This window comes from Cebus imitator, unplaced genomic scaffold (assembly GCF_001604975.1).
Source record: "Cebus imitator isolate Cc_AM_T3 unplaced genomic scaffold, Cebus_imitator-1.0 Scaffold5, whole genome shotgun sequence".
NCBI classification, from domain to species: Eukaryota; Metazoa; Chordata; class Mammalia; order Primates; family Cebidae; genus Cebus; species Cebus imitator.
The window spans coordinates 3,538,485-3,553,088 of NW_016107320.1; the positions used below are offsets into that span (position 1 = coordinate 3,538,485).

At 45.1% G+C, this 14,604-nt stretch overlaps 1 protein-coding gene across 2 annotated transcripts in view; it reads right to left on the minus strand.

The window, feature by feature from the left end:
* Nucleotides 1–6,217: 6,217 nt before the first annotated feature.
* Nucleotides 6,218–14,604, minus strand: part of MFHAS1 (malignant fibrous histiocytoma amplified sequence 1) — a 111,071-nt gene continuing 102,684 nt past the window's right edge. Inside the window, exons 3-4 of one of the 2 annotated variants that reach the window (XR_001827307.2) lie at nucleotides 12,351–12,461; nucleotides 6,218–8,906 (exon numbers count right to left, since the gene is read on the minus strand). Coding sequence is in view for 1 of the 2 variants with exons in the window: in XM_017535636.2 (XP_017391125.1) it covers nucleotides 8,873–8,906 (34 nt within the window). In the remaining variant the exon portion in view is untranslated. The remainder of the gene's footprint in view (nucleotides 8,907–12,350; nucleotides 12,462–14,604) is intronic. The other variant, XM_017535636.2, reaches the window with a different exon arrangement.

Below are 14,604 nucleotides of genomic sequence, written 5' to 3' on the forward strand. Positions count from 1 at the left end.
GTTGTGTTTTTCTGCTCCATCTATTCACTTATATTCCTCTCTAAGTTGTCCATTCTCATTAGCATTTCGTCAAATCTTTATTCAACGTTCTTAGTTTCTTTGCATTGGGTTAGAACATGTTCTTTTAGCTCACAGAAGTTTCTTATTACCCACCTTCTGAAGTCTGATTCTGTCATTTCATCACACTCATTCTCCATCCAGCCTTGTTCCCTTGCTGGTGAGGAGTTGTCATCCCTTGTAGGAGGAGAAGTGTTCTGGTTTCGGGTGTTTTCATCCTTTTTACCCTAGTTTCTTCCCATCTTTGTGGATTTATCCACCTGTTTTCTTTGTAGTTGCTGACTTTCAGATTGGATCTCTGAGTAGACATGTAGTTTGTTGATGCTGAAGTTATTTCTGTTTCTTAGATTTCCTTCTAAGAGTCTGGCCCCTCTGCTGTAGCACTGCTGAGGTCCACTCCAGGTCCTGCTTGCCTGGGGATCACCTGCAGCAGCTCTGGAACAGTAAGGGTTGCTACCAGTTTCTTCTTCTGCTATCTTTGTCCCAGAAGGATACCCACCAAATGTCAGTCTGATCGCTCCTTTATGAGGTAAGTCTTTGGATTTATGGGGGTCAGGAAGCTACTTGAGGAGACAGTCTGTCCTTTATTTGAGCTCAGGTGCTGAGCTGTGTGCCATGTTATTCATTCAGAGTTGCTGTGCAGATATGTTTAGGTCTGCGGCAGCATAACTCATAAACCTCCTTTTTCCCCATGTGTTCTGTCCCAGGGAGTTAAGGCTTTATTTATGAGTTTCCATGGTGCTGCTGCCTTTTTTTCAGGGCTTCCCTGCCCAGCAAGGAGGCAGCCTAGTCACTGTATGTCTGCAGAGGCTTTGCTGAACTGCTGTGGGCTCCGCCCAGCTGCTGTGTGAACTTCCCGGTAGTCCTGTTTATATGGGTATAGTTGGAACTGCCTAGGCAATGGTGGCCCACCTCTGTAATGTCGGACTCTCTCTGTAATGGCAGGTTGCCTTGGCAATGGTAGGTTCCCTCGGCAACAGCGAGCTGCCTCAACAATGGCGGACCACCTCCGTTGTGGTGGAGTGCCTCGGTAATGGCAGACGCCCCTCCCCCACAGAGCTGGACCGTCCTGGGTTCAGCTGTCCTTGCTGTGAAACTCTCAATCCAGAGTGTTTCCAATTGCTGTTTTTATTTTGGGGGGGTGGGTTGGGACCAGCCAAGCCTGATCACTTGGCTCCCTGCCTCTGATCCTTTTTTTTTTTTTTTTTTTTTTTTTTTTTTTTTTTTTTTTTTTTTTTTTTTTTTCAGTTGAACGGTCGACTCTCTTCCAGGTGTTCCAGTCGCCTGTTGAGAAGTCACTGGGATCTGTGTGATTTCCCTGACTCACTACGCCAGCTGAAACAGTGGCGCTGAGATTGGTGGTGCTTTTTTTTTGCCCGGGAATCTCTTGGCCTGGCTTCCTATTTCAGTCCCCTTTTTAATCAGATTAATGGGTGACTGTGCCTTCCCGGGGCTCCAATTGCCAACTAGAAGGGCACCCGTACCAGTGTATTTTGGATGGAGAACCACTGCACTGGGGCACCAGCAAAGCAGCCGCACCAGCCAAAACAGCCACACTGACCAAAACAGCCATGCCGGCTAAAACAGCTGTGCTGGCGACCCATGGGTCTACTCTGCCTGGGAATCTCCTGGTCTGTGGGCAAAAAAAAATCCATCTGGAAATGCGGCATCCACTCACCTTCTGCACTTTCACTGGGAGCCACCGTCCTGAGCAGTTCCTAAATGGCCATCTTGGATTTTTACCCCCCATGAAAAACTTTAAATGCCATTTTTACCAGGTCTCGTATAGGAGTTTGGGGGCCCTCCTCAGCCTTTTTAAGTTTCTTTCTAATGTCAGCCACTGACTGAGAGATGAAATGGGTGGCTAAAACTGTAGCCCCGGTAAAGAGGCTGGGTCCAGCTGAGGATCATAGCATTAGTTAATCGGTCAAGGAAGGTGGCAGGGTTTTCAGTAGGACCCTGGGTTACTTCCCTTAATTTATCATAATTAACCACCTTTTGGGCTGGCGTTGCATGCCTGCTAGGAGGCACTATAGCATTTGGTCCTGGTGGCAGTGGCCATCTTGTCCAGTTTGATAATTCCAATTAGGGTTGGCCTCTGGGACCACCACCACACCTACTGGCATCTGATTGTCTGTGAGATGTACCTGATCAGCATGTGCTCGGGCCACTGTAAGAATGCGGTCACGCTCATCTGGGGTGAGGGTGGAGGACAGAATCACATAGGTATCATGCCAGGTGAGGTTGTAAGCCTGGGTGAGGTAGTGGAATTCTTTGGTGTAAGCAGTAGGATTGGTGGAAAATGACCCTAGGCACTTCTCAGTGGCTGATAGGCCAGAGAGGGAGAAGTGAACATGTACTCAAACAACGCCTTCCGCTCCAGTGACCTCGCAAAGGGGGCAAAGGAGGGAGGTTTCATTGTTAGGAGTACAGTGCGAGCGGGTGTGAGCACTGACAGGAGAGGCTAGGTTGGGACCAGGAAGAGGAGGGGCTGGAGGGGCTTGAGGGTCTGCATATGGCAGAGGGTTTGTGGGTCAGGTGGGTGGAAAGGATAATTCTTCGGGTGGGTCAAGGTAGGAAAAGGAGGAGGATGGTGGAGGGGCCAAGGGCGGTGAGGGAGTTTCTTTGGCCAGGAGCACCTGAGCAGTGGTTCAGGAGGAACTGAGGGAGGGATGGGAGCGAAGATACCAGAAGGCATGAATGTAGGGGACCTCTGACCATTTACCATTTCTTTGACAGAAATTGTCTAAATCAGTTAGAATGCCAAGATTGAAAGTTCCCTTCAGTGGCCACTTGGACTGGTTGTCCAGAGGATACTGGGGCCAGGCCACAGTGGAGAGGAAAAGTAGTCTTTTCTTTCTTATGGATAGACCCAACTTGGGTAAATTTTGGACTAGACATCCCAATGGTGACTTGGGGTCTAGGCGGGACTCCTGATTACCCATAGTCCACTCTCTGTCGCGGAGTAGCCAGGAGTGAGGAACAGCGTCCCGGACCTCAACACCTGAGTACCGGAGATTACGAGGAAGGACAGGAGTATAGAGATGTCTCCACAATATTCCTGTCTTCCGGGATGGTTGAGCCAGGGCACCGGGACGTCTCCATGAGACCCACAGCTCGAGACAGATAGGAGTCCCTGACGCAGCCGTGATTATGGACAGGGTACCCCCAAGGTTTGGAGCAAACAGAGGATGGGGTTATGGGCAATAGGAGTCTTACCAAGTGATGGCTGCAGATGATCGGAGGGGTGGAAGTTCCCTGGTTCTGCTTATGGTAGAGGAGTCAGTTTCCCCCAGGAGGGGTCTTGAACTCCTCCCGGGTTTTGGCACCACTTGTAAGGGTTATTGCCAAGTTGAAAATGAAGAAACTGAGGCCAGTACAAAAAATTAAATGCCAGTTTATTCAGCTCCTGGGTGAGGTTCTATGGTCTGGGGAAAGGGAGCCAGAGAAGTTGCGCTGACTTCCTAGGGCATGGGGTTTTTGTGGCTATGAGTAATGAGCAACAGCAGGGTGCTTTGATTGGCTGTAGGGGAGCACGATTGGGCTGCTATTGGTTGGCAGGTTGGCAGGCAGGGTTTTTGGTGCAAGATTTGGTTAGGGTTGTATCAGCCGGAATTCCTGACTGGAGGGCTGGGTCCACAACTGGGTGCCGAGTGCAGAGCTGGGTGGCTGTCTGGGCTCCTGATGAGGAGTCCGGCCTTACATATAGAAACTGGTCAGGGTGTCTAGGAGTTCCTGGAACCATTTTCCATACAGCCTGGGTATTTTTTTTTTTTTTTGAGTTGTACGTCCCAGCGTTATGCTACCCAACTCCAAAAGATGGCCATTCTAGTTCACATAAAGAATTAACTAGAATGAAACTGAAAAATTGAGTTTTTCAGGGGTTAATTTTACCCCATATTGGCCTGAAAACCCAACCTTGAAGTTGGCCATCATGCATTGAAGGGGGGTACAAGGCCGGAAGCTAGATGACCCCATTTGGGTTTTCCTTTAGCTTTTTAATTTCCCCCAAGAGATTTCACTGATTTCACTAATTTAAGACTGGCTTCACTGAGGATTTGAACCAACAACCTTGCAGTTGCAGGCCCTATACCTTAACTACCGTGCTAATGGGTCACTTGTATTACAAGGAGTTAGAAAGCTTTTTTAAAGCCATATTTTGGAAGCAAATACTGCACCCTGAGGCAGTGTGGCCTGCCTGAAAGATGGGCGGGGCTGGAGGCTGGCAGAGAAAGAAAAAAATGTTTTTTGTGTCAGTTTAAAACTGAGCTCCCAGCCGCTGGGCCAGCTGCGAGTTCCCCACCCCTGCAGCTTTTGGTGACCTTGGCACAGGAACCCTAAAAAGCATTAAATTCCTCCCTCCCTCTCTCTTTTCACTTTTTCATTTCTTTTCTGTCTGTCTCCTCTTTCCTCTCTTTCTCCTCTCCTCTGTCTTTTTTCTCTGTTTCCTCTCTCCTCTCTTCTCTACTCTCATTTCCTTTTTTTCTCTCTCTCTCTTTTCTCTGTCTACTCTCCTCTTTCCCTCACTGTTTCTGTTTCTTTTGAGAGAAGAGACAATTACTCCTTTTTTCTACCTTAAATGGGCAGAGAGGGGTGGTAGTTTCTTAAAGTTTGATTCCCTAAAACAGAGAAGAAAACTACACCCAAGTTATCAGGGTCAGAATTTTCTCTCAGACATGAAAAAAAGGAACATTGAGTCCTTAATGTTAGAATAAGAAGAAGAAAAGGAAAGCGAACAGAATTATTTCCAGGGGTGTAAGCTCAATTAGAGTTCCTTGAAGTTAATGGTCACTTGGCCAATGGAGAATACTATTTACCTCAAGAGTAACAGGTTTAAACCACTGTATATCAGCCAACAGGAGTCTAACAAAACTGGTGAAATTACAATGAAGACAGAACCATATATAGGATTGACAGACAAAGAATGGGTGCTCCCCAGATGGGAGACCAGTCTGATGCCTGCCCAGCCATGTCCCCAGAGGGATGTTTCAGAGCATCTTGGCGAAGGTGTACCCATATAAACCCTGGGCCTGTTCACCTTAGAGTTTTCAGTTCCGAGGTGAATCACCGTAATGTCTTATGACATCCCCGTGGAACTGTGGGTGAAGGCCCATACAAGCCCTGTAGCCTTCTAGCCGTAGGACTACATATATATACATTCACTCTCTCACTCACACCGAGGTTATGGAAAACAACTGAAAACTAAATTACCCGAGCCTCTAGTGAGGTAACCTGAGCCTCCATTAAGGCCACCTGAGCCTTCAGTGATGTCTCATGGTAGGCTTGCCTGGTCAGAGTTGCAGTGACTACATCTGGTCTCCCGACTCAGGCCCCCCGATAGGCCGGTCTCCAGACCTGACTTACCTCCAGACGTTCCCGGGACCCTGAGGAATTTTGGGTGAATGTCGGCCGGGTAGTCACTCATCCTCCACGGGGCCGGAACTCTGGGGCCCTGGAACATCTCAGGGGGCACCTCCCCTAGAGGTCCCCAAGGTGGGAGCAGTCACCCAGGCGAGACTCTGAGACATTTGTCTGGTGATAGACGAAGATAAAAATCTCGCTGCGGCCTCCAAAATGTTGTAGTGGAGCAAGCATAGAAAGTCAATACCAAGACAAAAGTATGCCAAATTGTAGGGTCTTTATTGCTGGTGGTCATGGAAGATGGAGGACTCACGTCTCTCCAACCCATGGCCCCGAAAGGAGGATGTTAAGACTTTTTATACCCGTACAACCACCTTGGGAGTGAGGATGAGGGGCAGGGGTGGGGGTGAGGGACTTCAGACATTCCGAGGGCTAGTAGATTCTGTAAATCACCTCCTGGGTGGAGATGAGGGTGAGGGGCTGTGGACATTGTGAGGGCCAGGGGACTTTTGACATTCTGATTGTTACTCAAGTGGTTCACAAAAGTTAAGATAAGCATTTGTTTACACATTGTCTGGGTAGGGTGGAAATTACAAGTCGCAGGGGCCAAGATGTCGTGGGTTTGGACTGCTTGCCTGTCACATTTGGGTTACAAAGAGCAGTTTCAACAGAAAGCCAAGGTATGGTTGAGGTATGCAGGTTTATGGGGCTTTTTACCATGTCACAATTCCCTAACTGATAGAATTAAAAGCAAAAACAAATGAACAAAATTAGAAATAATGAAGCTCTGGGTATAAAATTGCTTAACCATTTCTTGGTATTTTTATTTGTTTTTTGTTTTTTTAAGTTTTTGCCCAGTTACAACAACGAAATGGGAAACCACAATTACAATTCACAAACCATGGCATGAAAAACAACACACACCCCATCAGGAATTACACCAAACCCTTTTTATTCATTCAAAAGAGTCCAATACACAAGTGTCAAATATGAACACTGTAATTTTTTTTTTCTTAGAAGGGGGGAAAACATTTATTTTGGCAGTGCATGGACAATTCCAGGAAGTGGTTTTGATACCACAAGTTGCAGGAATAGAAACCCTAACAAACTTGGAGGGCATTTGTTTGAGAGGCAGGGGACACCTTGCTTGGAAAATGTCCCTCTTGTGCTTACTGAATCGCCTGTCCACCTCGGTGGCCGCTGTGTCTTTCCAGGTGTTGAAAGAGAAAACGGAATTTCTTGCATAGACAGCCGAAGATTCCTGTAGAGCAGAGTGATTTCTGTATCTCCAACCCTCCTCCCACCCTGAAGCAAATTCTGAAGCTTCTCTGGAGCATCTTTTGGTCACATGATCCTCTATCACGGTAAGCCTTCTGTTAAGACACATGTGACACCACGGTTTCCTCTGACACTGCTTCTCTAGGGTTCAGATGACAGCACAAAACATCACTTGTTAAAAATATCAGATATTAAGAATGTGGGTGTTTATGTTCATAACAGCAAATACTTTGCAGGGTGTGTCACCCAAATGAGCATTTTTGTCATTTAATATGGTCCCCGGGGAGTTAGCCCCAACATCATACAAATAAGCCTTTTTTTAAATACTGGTCAAAGTTGGTTAATTTGACAGTTGAGGAACTGTCTCATGCCAATTAAAAAATTCTTACTGCCCAACTGTTCAATGGTCCAAAAAGCAATTAAATGTTACCATTCCAGTTTTACACACACGCACACACAGACGCGCACACGCACAGGAGAACTGTGACAAAAGGACTAATCTGATTAATCTTGTGATTGTGTTCTTAAAGAAAATGAAATGTCAAACTGGAGGAGTCCTATTCAAGTACTAAAAAAATGCAAAAATAGTCTGATCCCATTTATTTTTATGATCCTAAGAAATCATTCTCTGAACCGCAGGTTCTGGAGTCAGTGACATTAACTCCTGGGCCACAAAATATTCTACAAAAATCAGTTTGTGATTTCTAGCAGGGCAGCCACTTGCTCGTTATTTCTTTTAAAAAACATGTTGAGACTTTGTATACTGTGGCCTTCTAAGAGTTAATACTTTACAAAAGAAGTGAGAGTAGTGAGTACCAGCAACTCACTCTTCTTGCCTGACACTGGCGAGAAGCAGTCAGTTTTACACATTTTCAATCAACACACAGAGGAGGTAAATGTAAACAGTGCTCTTTACATTCTCCACAAAACGTGTTACTACTGTAGCATATGCTGTTTGGCCCCAGTAAAAAGTAAAATGGAGAGCAATTTGTTTGGTTTGCTTTTTAAGTTTTGCCTCGTGAAGATTTTTTTACAAAAGAGTTACTAGTTCTTGGCAGGAGACCATCCAATCAGAGGCTCTGCATTTATAAATAACCCATGTGGGATTATGCTCTCCAATGAGCATAACTGGAGCCTAAATTCTCTACTTTAAGGTCTGACAGCCAGATGTGGAAGGTCTGCAAAGAGCTCTGCTAATAACTAATATGTTTGCCAAGTGCTCGGCCAAATGAGGTCCTTATTAGGCAGGGCACTTTGTAAGATTCAGAACTGACTCCTGGTTATCTTAAGCCATTAACAGACTCAAGTTTTGCATGGACTTTTTGTCCTCTTTGGCCCCTAAGTGTGCCCCATCTCTGCCTGGCACTAATAACACGTGTGGAAAACAAAGGATTTCCCACCAGCATGCCCGATGATTTACATCGGCAGGGACCTTTATCGAAAAGAAGGGAAGGGACACGGTCTAAAATGCACATTTAAGGTTCTTTCTGATCACTGGCAATCTCTATGAACCAATATTTAATCCATGGGCTAACAGAGGTTTTTTTTTAATCTGAGGAGGATTAAAGAATAAAGATAAAACAAAAACATCTTATACTAAAATAAGAAAGCCCCATCTTGGCACAGTTCTCATGCAGAATATTGCACCCAGTGTGAACTAACGCTAGAAGCTTCAAACTGTATAAATTTAAATGTATTTGCATATTATAAAAATAAAGATAAACATATACATATTTTACACTAGTTACGGAACAGCAATGAACGTCAGTCGATCCCTCTTTCACATTTAACAGAACTGAAATCTGAGTGCTCTAAATACTGCCACCTGTACTGTAACTATGGCTTATATGTGCACGGAAAACAAAATCCCTGAGAAGCCATTCGACTTTTTTTTTTTTTTTTTTTTTTCTTCAAGTAGCTCGTTCCTTGGAGGATCACAGTTCTGAGGTTCAGGTTGTAAAACATTTGCTCCATGTTTTTGCCCATGCTTCCCCACCACCCCTCTCCACCCCTCTTCCCCAGTCTTTTGAAAAGCCCCCTGCAAGCACGCTTTGTCACTCAAGTTCACAGAACATGCTGGGGGTGGGGGGCAGTGCAGAGGATATGTCAGGCGAAAAAAGTGGTCCAGGTGTTTGAATGCTCTCTTTTCTCCATGGAAATTCCACAGCCACAAAAGTCACTGGTTTCTGTGCTTTTCACCAACATTCTTCCTGTATAGGTGGACAAGAAGAAAGCAGAGAAATGACAAGTGAGACGTCTGTCCACACTAAAAAGCATGATTTTACTTAAAATGTTGTAAGTGAGGTTGTCAATGAAAATCTGGGGTTTGATGACTATAGAATGAAGAAACTACTGACTACTACAGCCTTGGCAAATAAAGTGGCATTCAGTGCTGATAAAATGGTAAGCGGAAAAACTATCAAATGTTTTTACAATGACATATGATGGGATGTTTTTGAAAGTGGTTTTTAAAATATACAAAGACACTGAAAGGACAGGAAAAAGAAGTTATGACTTGTTTCCTCCAATCCCCCATCTCATTAGGAGAGACACTGATTTCGTGGACACTGATAATTCAGCGTCTGCCTAAGACACTTCTCCAGTCCATACAAGATTCAGTCATGGGCTCATTCAAGCATGGTACTAATGACATCACCAAAAAACAACAATAAAATCCCTTCCATTCACTAACTACATGCCAGGAGTTAGGCTGTTCACTCTAGTGCATGATTTATCTTCAACTCCTAACAATCCCACCAAGTAAGCTCCATCTTACTCAGCATCTTACTAAGAAGGACACTAAGGTTCCAAAAGATGAAATAACTTCCCCAAGGGTGCATACTAGTGAGTGGCAGAGCCAGGCCTTTCACTAGGGTGATCTGACTCCACAGCATGCTTGAAAGCTAAAAGAGAAGTTGGATATTTGGAGCCCCAGGAAAGAGTTTCACATTTCTAAGGCACTCTGCCGTGATAATTTTTTGAATGCCTATTAATACAGTAAACTCCTGAAAGAGATGGTTTTGAAAACTGCCTTAAATTCAACTGATAATATAATAAATCTAACTGTAAGGAGGATGGCAGTGTAAAAACACACATCTCCATCAAGCAGTTAACTTTGGTGGTGTTGAGTTTTGGGTTCACGTGGGAGATATGCTACATAAACATTTTTCCACTGAATCTAACAAACCTTTTGAAATGCAGACAGTCGCGCATGGCTGTCTGCTTGCCAGGCTGCATGGAAGACTGAGAAACACAGGAATACCTAATCACACAAGGGCACCTAGAGGGAATATCCCACTGTTCAACCAGTTTGAAAAGTTTTTCACATCTATACCGTTTTCCACATTTGGGATCTTAGAGAAACAACCATCAAAATCACCAACGTTCTCTGTTTTTCCTTACTTCTCTATCTCAATAAACTTGTCCTCCTCCTCCAAGATTTACCTTCCTGGAACTTCTCCTGATTCTTCCTGGTGGAGTTCTTTCTTCCCTGTGCTTACAGGACTCTGTTCATGCACCCATCATGGCAGGTACCATGTTTCAATTATAATTAGACTCTGACAAGTCTGTCTGGTTATGACTTTGATTCTCATCTTCCCCAAAGGTGCTATTAGGTTCTGGACGGCAGGATCTGATCTAGTTCTTTATGTATACTCAACACCCGGCCAATGCCTACTAGAGGGTAATTACTCAACAAAGATTGGTTGAATGAATGTCAGATGTGATGAAAAAGTCACAGGTAAAAAGTAGCCAAGATACTATGAGATCATTATCAAAAGAGGTTTATACAAAGTTTTGAGGAAGGCCAGGCGCAGCAGCTCACACCTGTAACCCCAGTACTTTGGCAGGATAAGGCGGGCGGATCACCTGAGGTCAGGAATTTGAGACAAGCCTTGCCAATATGGCAAAACCCATCTCTACTAAAAATACAAAATTAGTTGGGTGTGGTGGTGCCTGCCTGGGAGGCTAAGGCAGGAGAATTGCTTGAATCCAGGAGGTGGAGGTTGCAGTAAACCAAGATTGTGCCACTACACCCCAGCCTGGGTGACAGAGCAAGACTGTCTCAAACAAAAAAGTATTGAGGAGATGTGAAGAACAGAGTGACCTATTATAGTTAGGAGGGGTAGGGGAGGCTTCCCAGAGGAGCTGACATATGACCTTGGCCTCAGCGACCAAGGTAGGAGGAGAAGGGCAGCAGCCAGCCAGGGGACTGAGAGGCAGCCTGGGCACACCATGGTTGACTTCCCATGGTAAGGGAGTGTCTTGTGTGTTGGCAGAGTGGCCGGGGTCTGATTGTGCAGGGCCATGCCCAGGAGTTTGAACTCGAGCCTGTAATCACCAGGAAGCCATCCAAGGCTTTTCAAGAGGGAGAGATGTGATGGGAGCTGATGTTAAAAGATAATTAATGTTGGTCTGAAGGACAAAAAAGAGAACAGGCGGCCAGCTGAGACTTAGTCACAGGAACCTTTCCAGAGATGGGTGAAGTGGTGGCTGGGGGTGTCAGGCCCTAAAGGGAAGCCCAAGTCTGCAGCTGAAGATATAGGTCAAATTCATTCATGTCAGGGCACTGATGGCATGGGATAAAAGGTGTTGGAGAATTACTACATAAAGGGAAGAAAGCAGAGGAAGGTGTTGAGGCTCACTACTCCTAGCTTGGGGCCAATGTGCAAAGCTACCCCATTACCCAAAACAGGGAACAGACTGAGGAAGAACTTTGGGGGAGGAAGACAATACATTCAGCCGTACACCTGTGAAGCCTACAGGACATCCCGGGATGCTCCAGGTGAGACGCTGGAAACAGGTCTGGAGCTGAAGGGAGGGGCCGGCCTGGGGGGCCCAGACCCTGAGTCTTCCCAGGTTAGAGAATTGAAATCTGCCCTTCCTGGGATGCAACAAAGAAATGATGACTCAAGGTACTGAGGCATTTAGGCTGAAACTGAAGCCATGACATGTCGCATTAACCATGTTTTCTATTTTCTGTATTCTGATGCTTTCCTATCTAGGGCCTTGCAGACCCTGGAGGGACTGTCCCTCCTCCTAAACAATTCCTAGAGATGATAAAACAACTTGCCCCGAGTACACTCTTCAAATACAAACCAACTAATCCTGAACCCACACCCTGAACACCTCCTTTACTGGCTCTCACACTCTAGGCCACCATCCACCTGCCCTAATCACCCCAGATGACTAAGGCAACCCCTGTGCCCCGGGGCCACTGAGATTATTCAGATGAACCTGTCTTGACCTGCTTACCAGGCCTTGCCCAGTCCTCCCCTCTTGCCCCCAGTCCCTCCCTCTCCCTGCCTTGTGACCACCCCTGGTGCTTCCCTGTGTAGTTTCTGAAGGTGTGGATCCACCTGATGTTTTATTCCTGCGTAAACAGTAAAATTTTTTTTAAATGACTTCCTTTTTCGAACAAGGATCTAAGATCACTGTCTACACAGTATCACAGTAAATTAAGCAAAAGTCAAGCAGTTCCCTTCTTCCTAATTCCCATATGCAACTTGATTCTAGAGAAGTACAGGACTGTCATCTTAGGATTCCTGTTCTCCAGAATTTCTGCATCCCAACACCCCATAGCCCCCCTAAACTCTCCAAGTCCTCAAGAAGGCCTTACCTATTTAAGAAATGCTCTCTGCTTCATGGAGACTTACCCTTAAAAATTGGTGCTCCTAAATTCACAGTTTGGGTACAGTAAAAATGATGGCAAAAGGAAAAGAAGCACTATCTTTTCCACTTAATTTTCCAAGAAAGTATGAAGATACCTAAGCAGAGAGGGAAAAATTCCAGTATCAATGTGGCTGATGGGAGACTAAATAATTAAAGAAACACAATTCCCCTAGCCTGTTAAAATAGCAAGGCAAAGAGCTGTCTCATTCCTTGCATAGCACAAAACAGATCAATGCAAATCAATGTGATATCCCCGACAGGCAACCTCCACATGTAGCCTTTTCTTATAAAATACCATACCATCCTCACCTTCTATATCTTAAAATTCTGTGGTCAGTGAAAAATTCTCCACCGTGATGAAGCCTACCTAATTCATCTCATGCCACTGACTTTTAAAAATATTGTATCAAGTCCATACTAATTTGTGTGCTGTTAGACTTACAAGGCCTCTTTATTTGGTGATACAAATACTACAGACTTCATCCTGCTTTTTAAGAAAGGCTACTGTGATTGGGTTTAAATATCTTTATGTCAAAATGATGTTGCTGCCAAAATTCCTGTGCAAAGTAATCACAGTGCTTTTAAGAATACTTACAAACAGCTAGTAACTGGAATTTAGTGGGGATCTTGCTTGAATGGGAACTCTACAGTATATAGGCAATAATCCAAGATTTTAAAAGGGAATTTTGAAATGCAATAACTCAGCCTTCCCCTCTCTTATTAGTACTTCCTAAAAAAGAAAAGCTTAGCTCAACAATATTTTTTTTTTTTTTTTTTTTTGACAGAGTCTTGCTCTGTCACCAGGCTGGAGTGCAGTGGCACAATCTCAGCTGTCTTGCAACCTCCGCCTCCTGGGTTCAGGTGATTCTTCCGCCTCAGCCTCCTGAGTAGCTGGGACCACAGGTGCGTGCCACCACGCCCGGCTAATTTTTTTGTATTTTTACTAGAGACGGAGTTTCACCGTGTTGGCCAGGATGGTCTCCATCTCTTGACCTCGTGATCCGCCCACCTAGGCCTCCCAAAGTGCTGGGATTACAGGTGTGAGCCACCAGGCCTGACCAGCTCAACAATTTTCAAACCACTCACCCCCCCCCCTTTTTTTTTTTTTTTTTGCTAATTCTGTAACACATGATCAGCCAAAATCAGAATGAACTTCCTTCTTCCGTTTCAGAACTCCCACCACTCCCCAAATCATGGAGCACAGAGAGATACAGAACTACTGCAGGAAAAATGCAACTGTCAGGAAATAAGAATGACACATGCACATTTCCTGTATATGCAAGGGTCAGTCCATTAAGAAACCACATGTTAGAATGTGGGCCGCATTCCAGTAATGGCTCAAGGTAAAACATTCTCATGTGATGACCTGTTGAATTTTCTCGGTTTTACACAAACATCAGTAGATAAACTGGGTTATCTGGCAGGTTATCACCGAGTCTTCAGTTTGGTAGAGGAGGGAGTTGCTCTAATGATCTTTAGAAGGAGAAAGAGAAGCATTCTGCAGGATCCCTACAAATGAAATGCAACTGGCAAGCTGCCATTTGTCCAGAGAAGCTCTCACGGTCTCTGGGAATTGGAATATTGGGTCTCAACCTGATCTGGATGGAGTAACTGAACAGAGACAGGAATTCACAAATAAAACTTTTAAAAGATTATGCATTCTATTTGCTTCCTACCTTGCCCACCAGAAGTATATTTTTGCCCTGTATTTTGACTCCTAATGTCAAAGCTCAGGACTCCTGAAATATCTAGGGTTCAATTAGGCTGTGATGAAGATCTAAAGAAGGAGCTCTCTCATCAGCTCCAGCTCCTCTCCACCATCTAGGAAATAGGAAGCTGGCATTGGGAGGAGCAAGACAAGCCACTGTCTTTAGACTGAACTGTGCCAGAGATAATATGTTTGTGAGAACCTCTTTAAATCTCAGAAATCTAGGCCAGGTGTGTGGCTCACACTTGTAATCTCAACACTCTGGGAGGCTGAGGAGGGAGGATCATGTGAGTCAGGAGTTCGACACCAGCCTGACCAACATGGTAAAACCCCATCTCTACTAAAAGTACAAAAATCAGGCAGGAATGGTGCTGCATGCCTGTAGTCCCAGCTACTTGGGTGGGCTGAGGCAGGAGAATCACTGGAACTCCCAGGGGGGAGGTTGCAATGAGCCAAGGTCACGCCAATGTGCTCTAGCCTGGGTGAAGGAGTGAGACTCTCTCCCCCCCCCAAAAAAAAAAGCTTTAGGG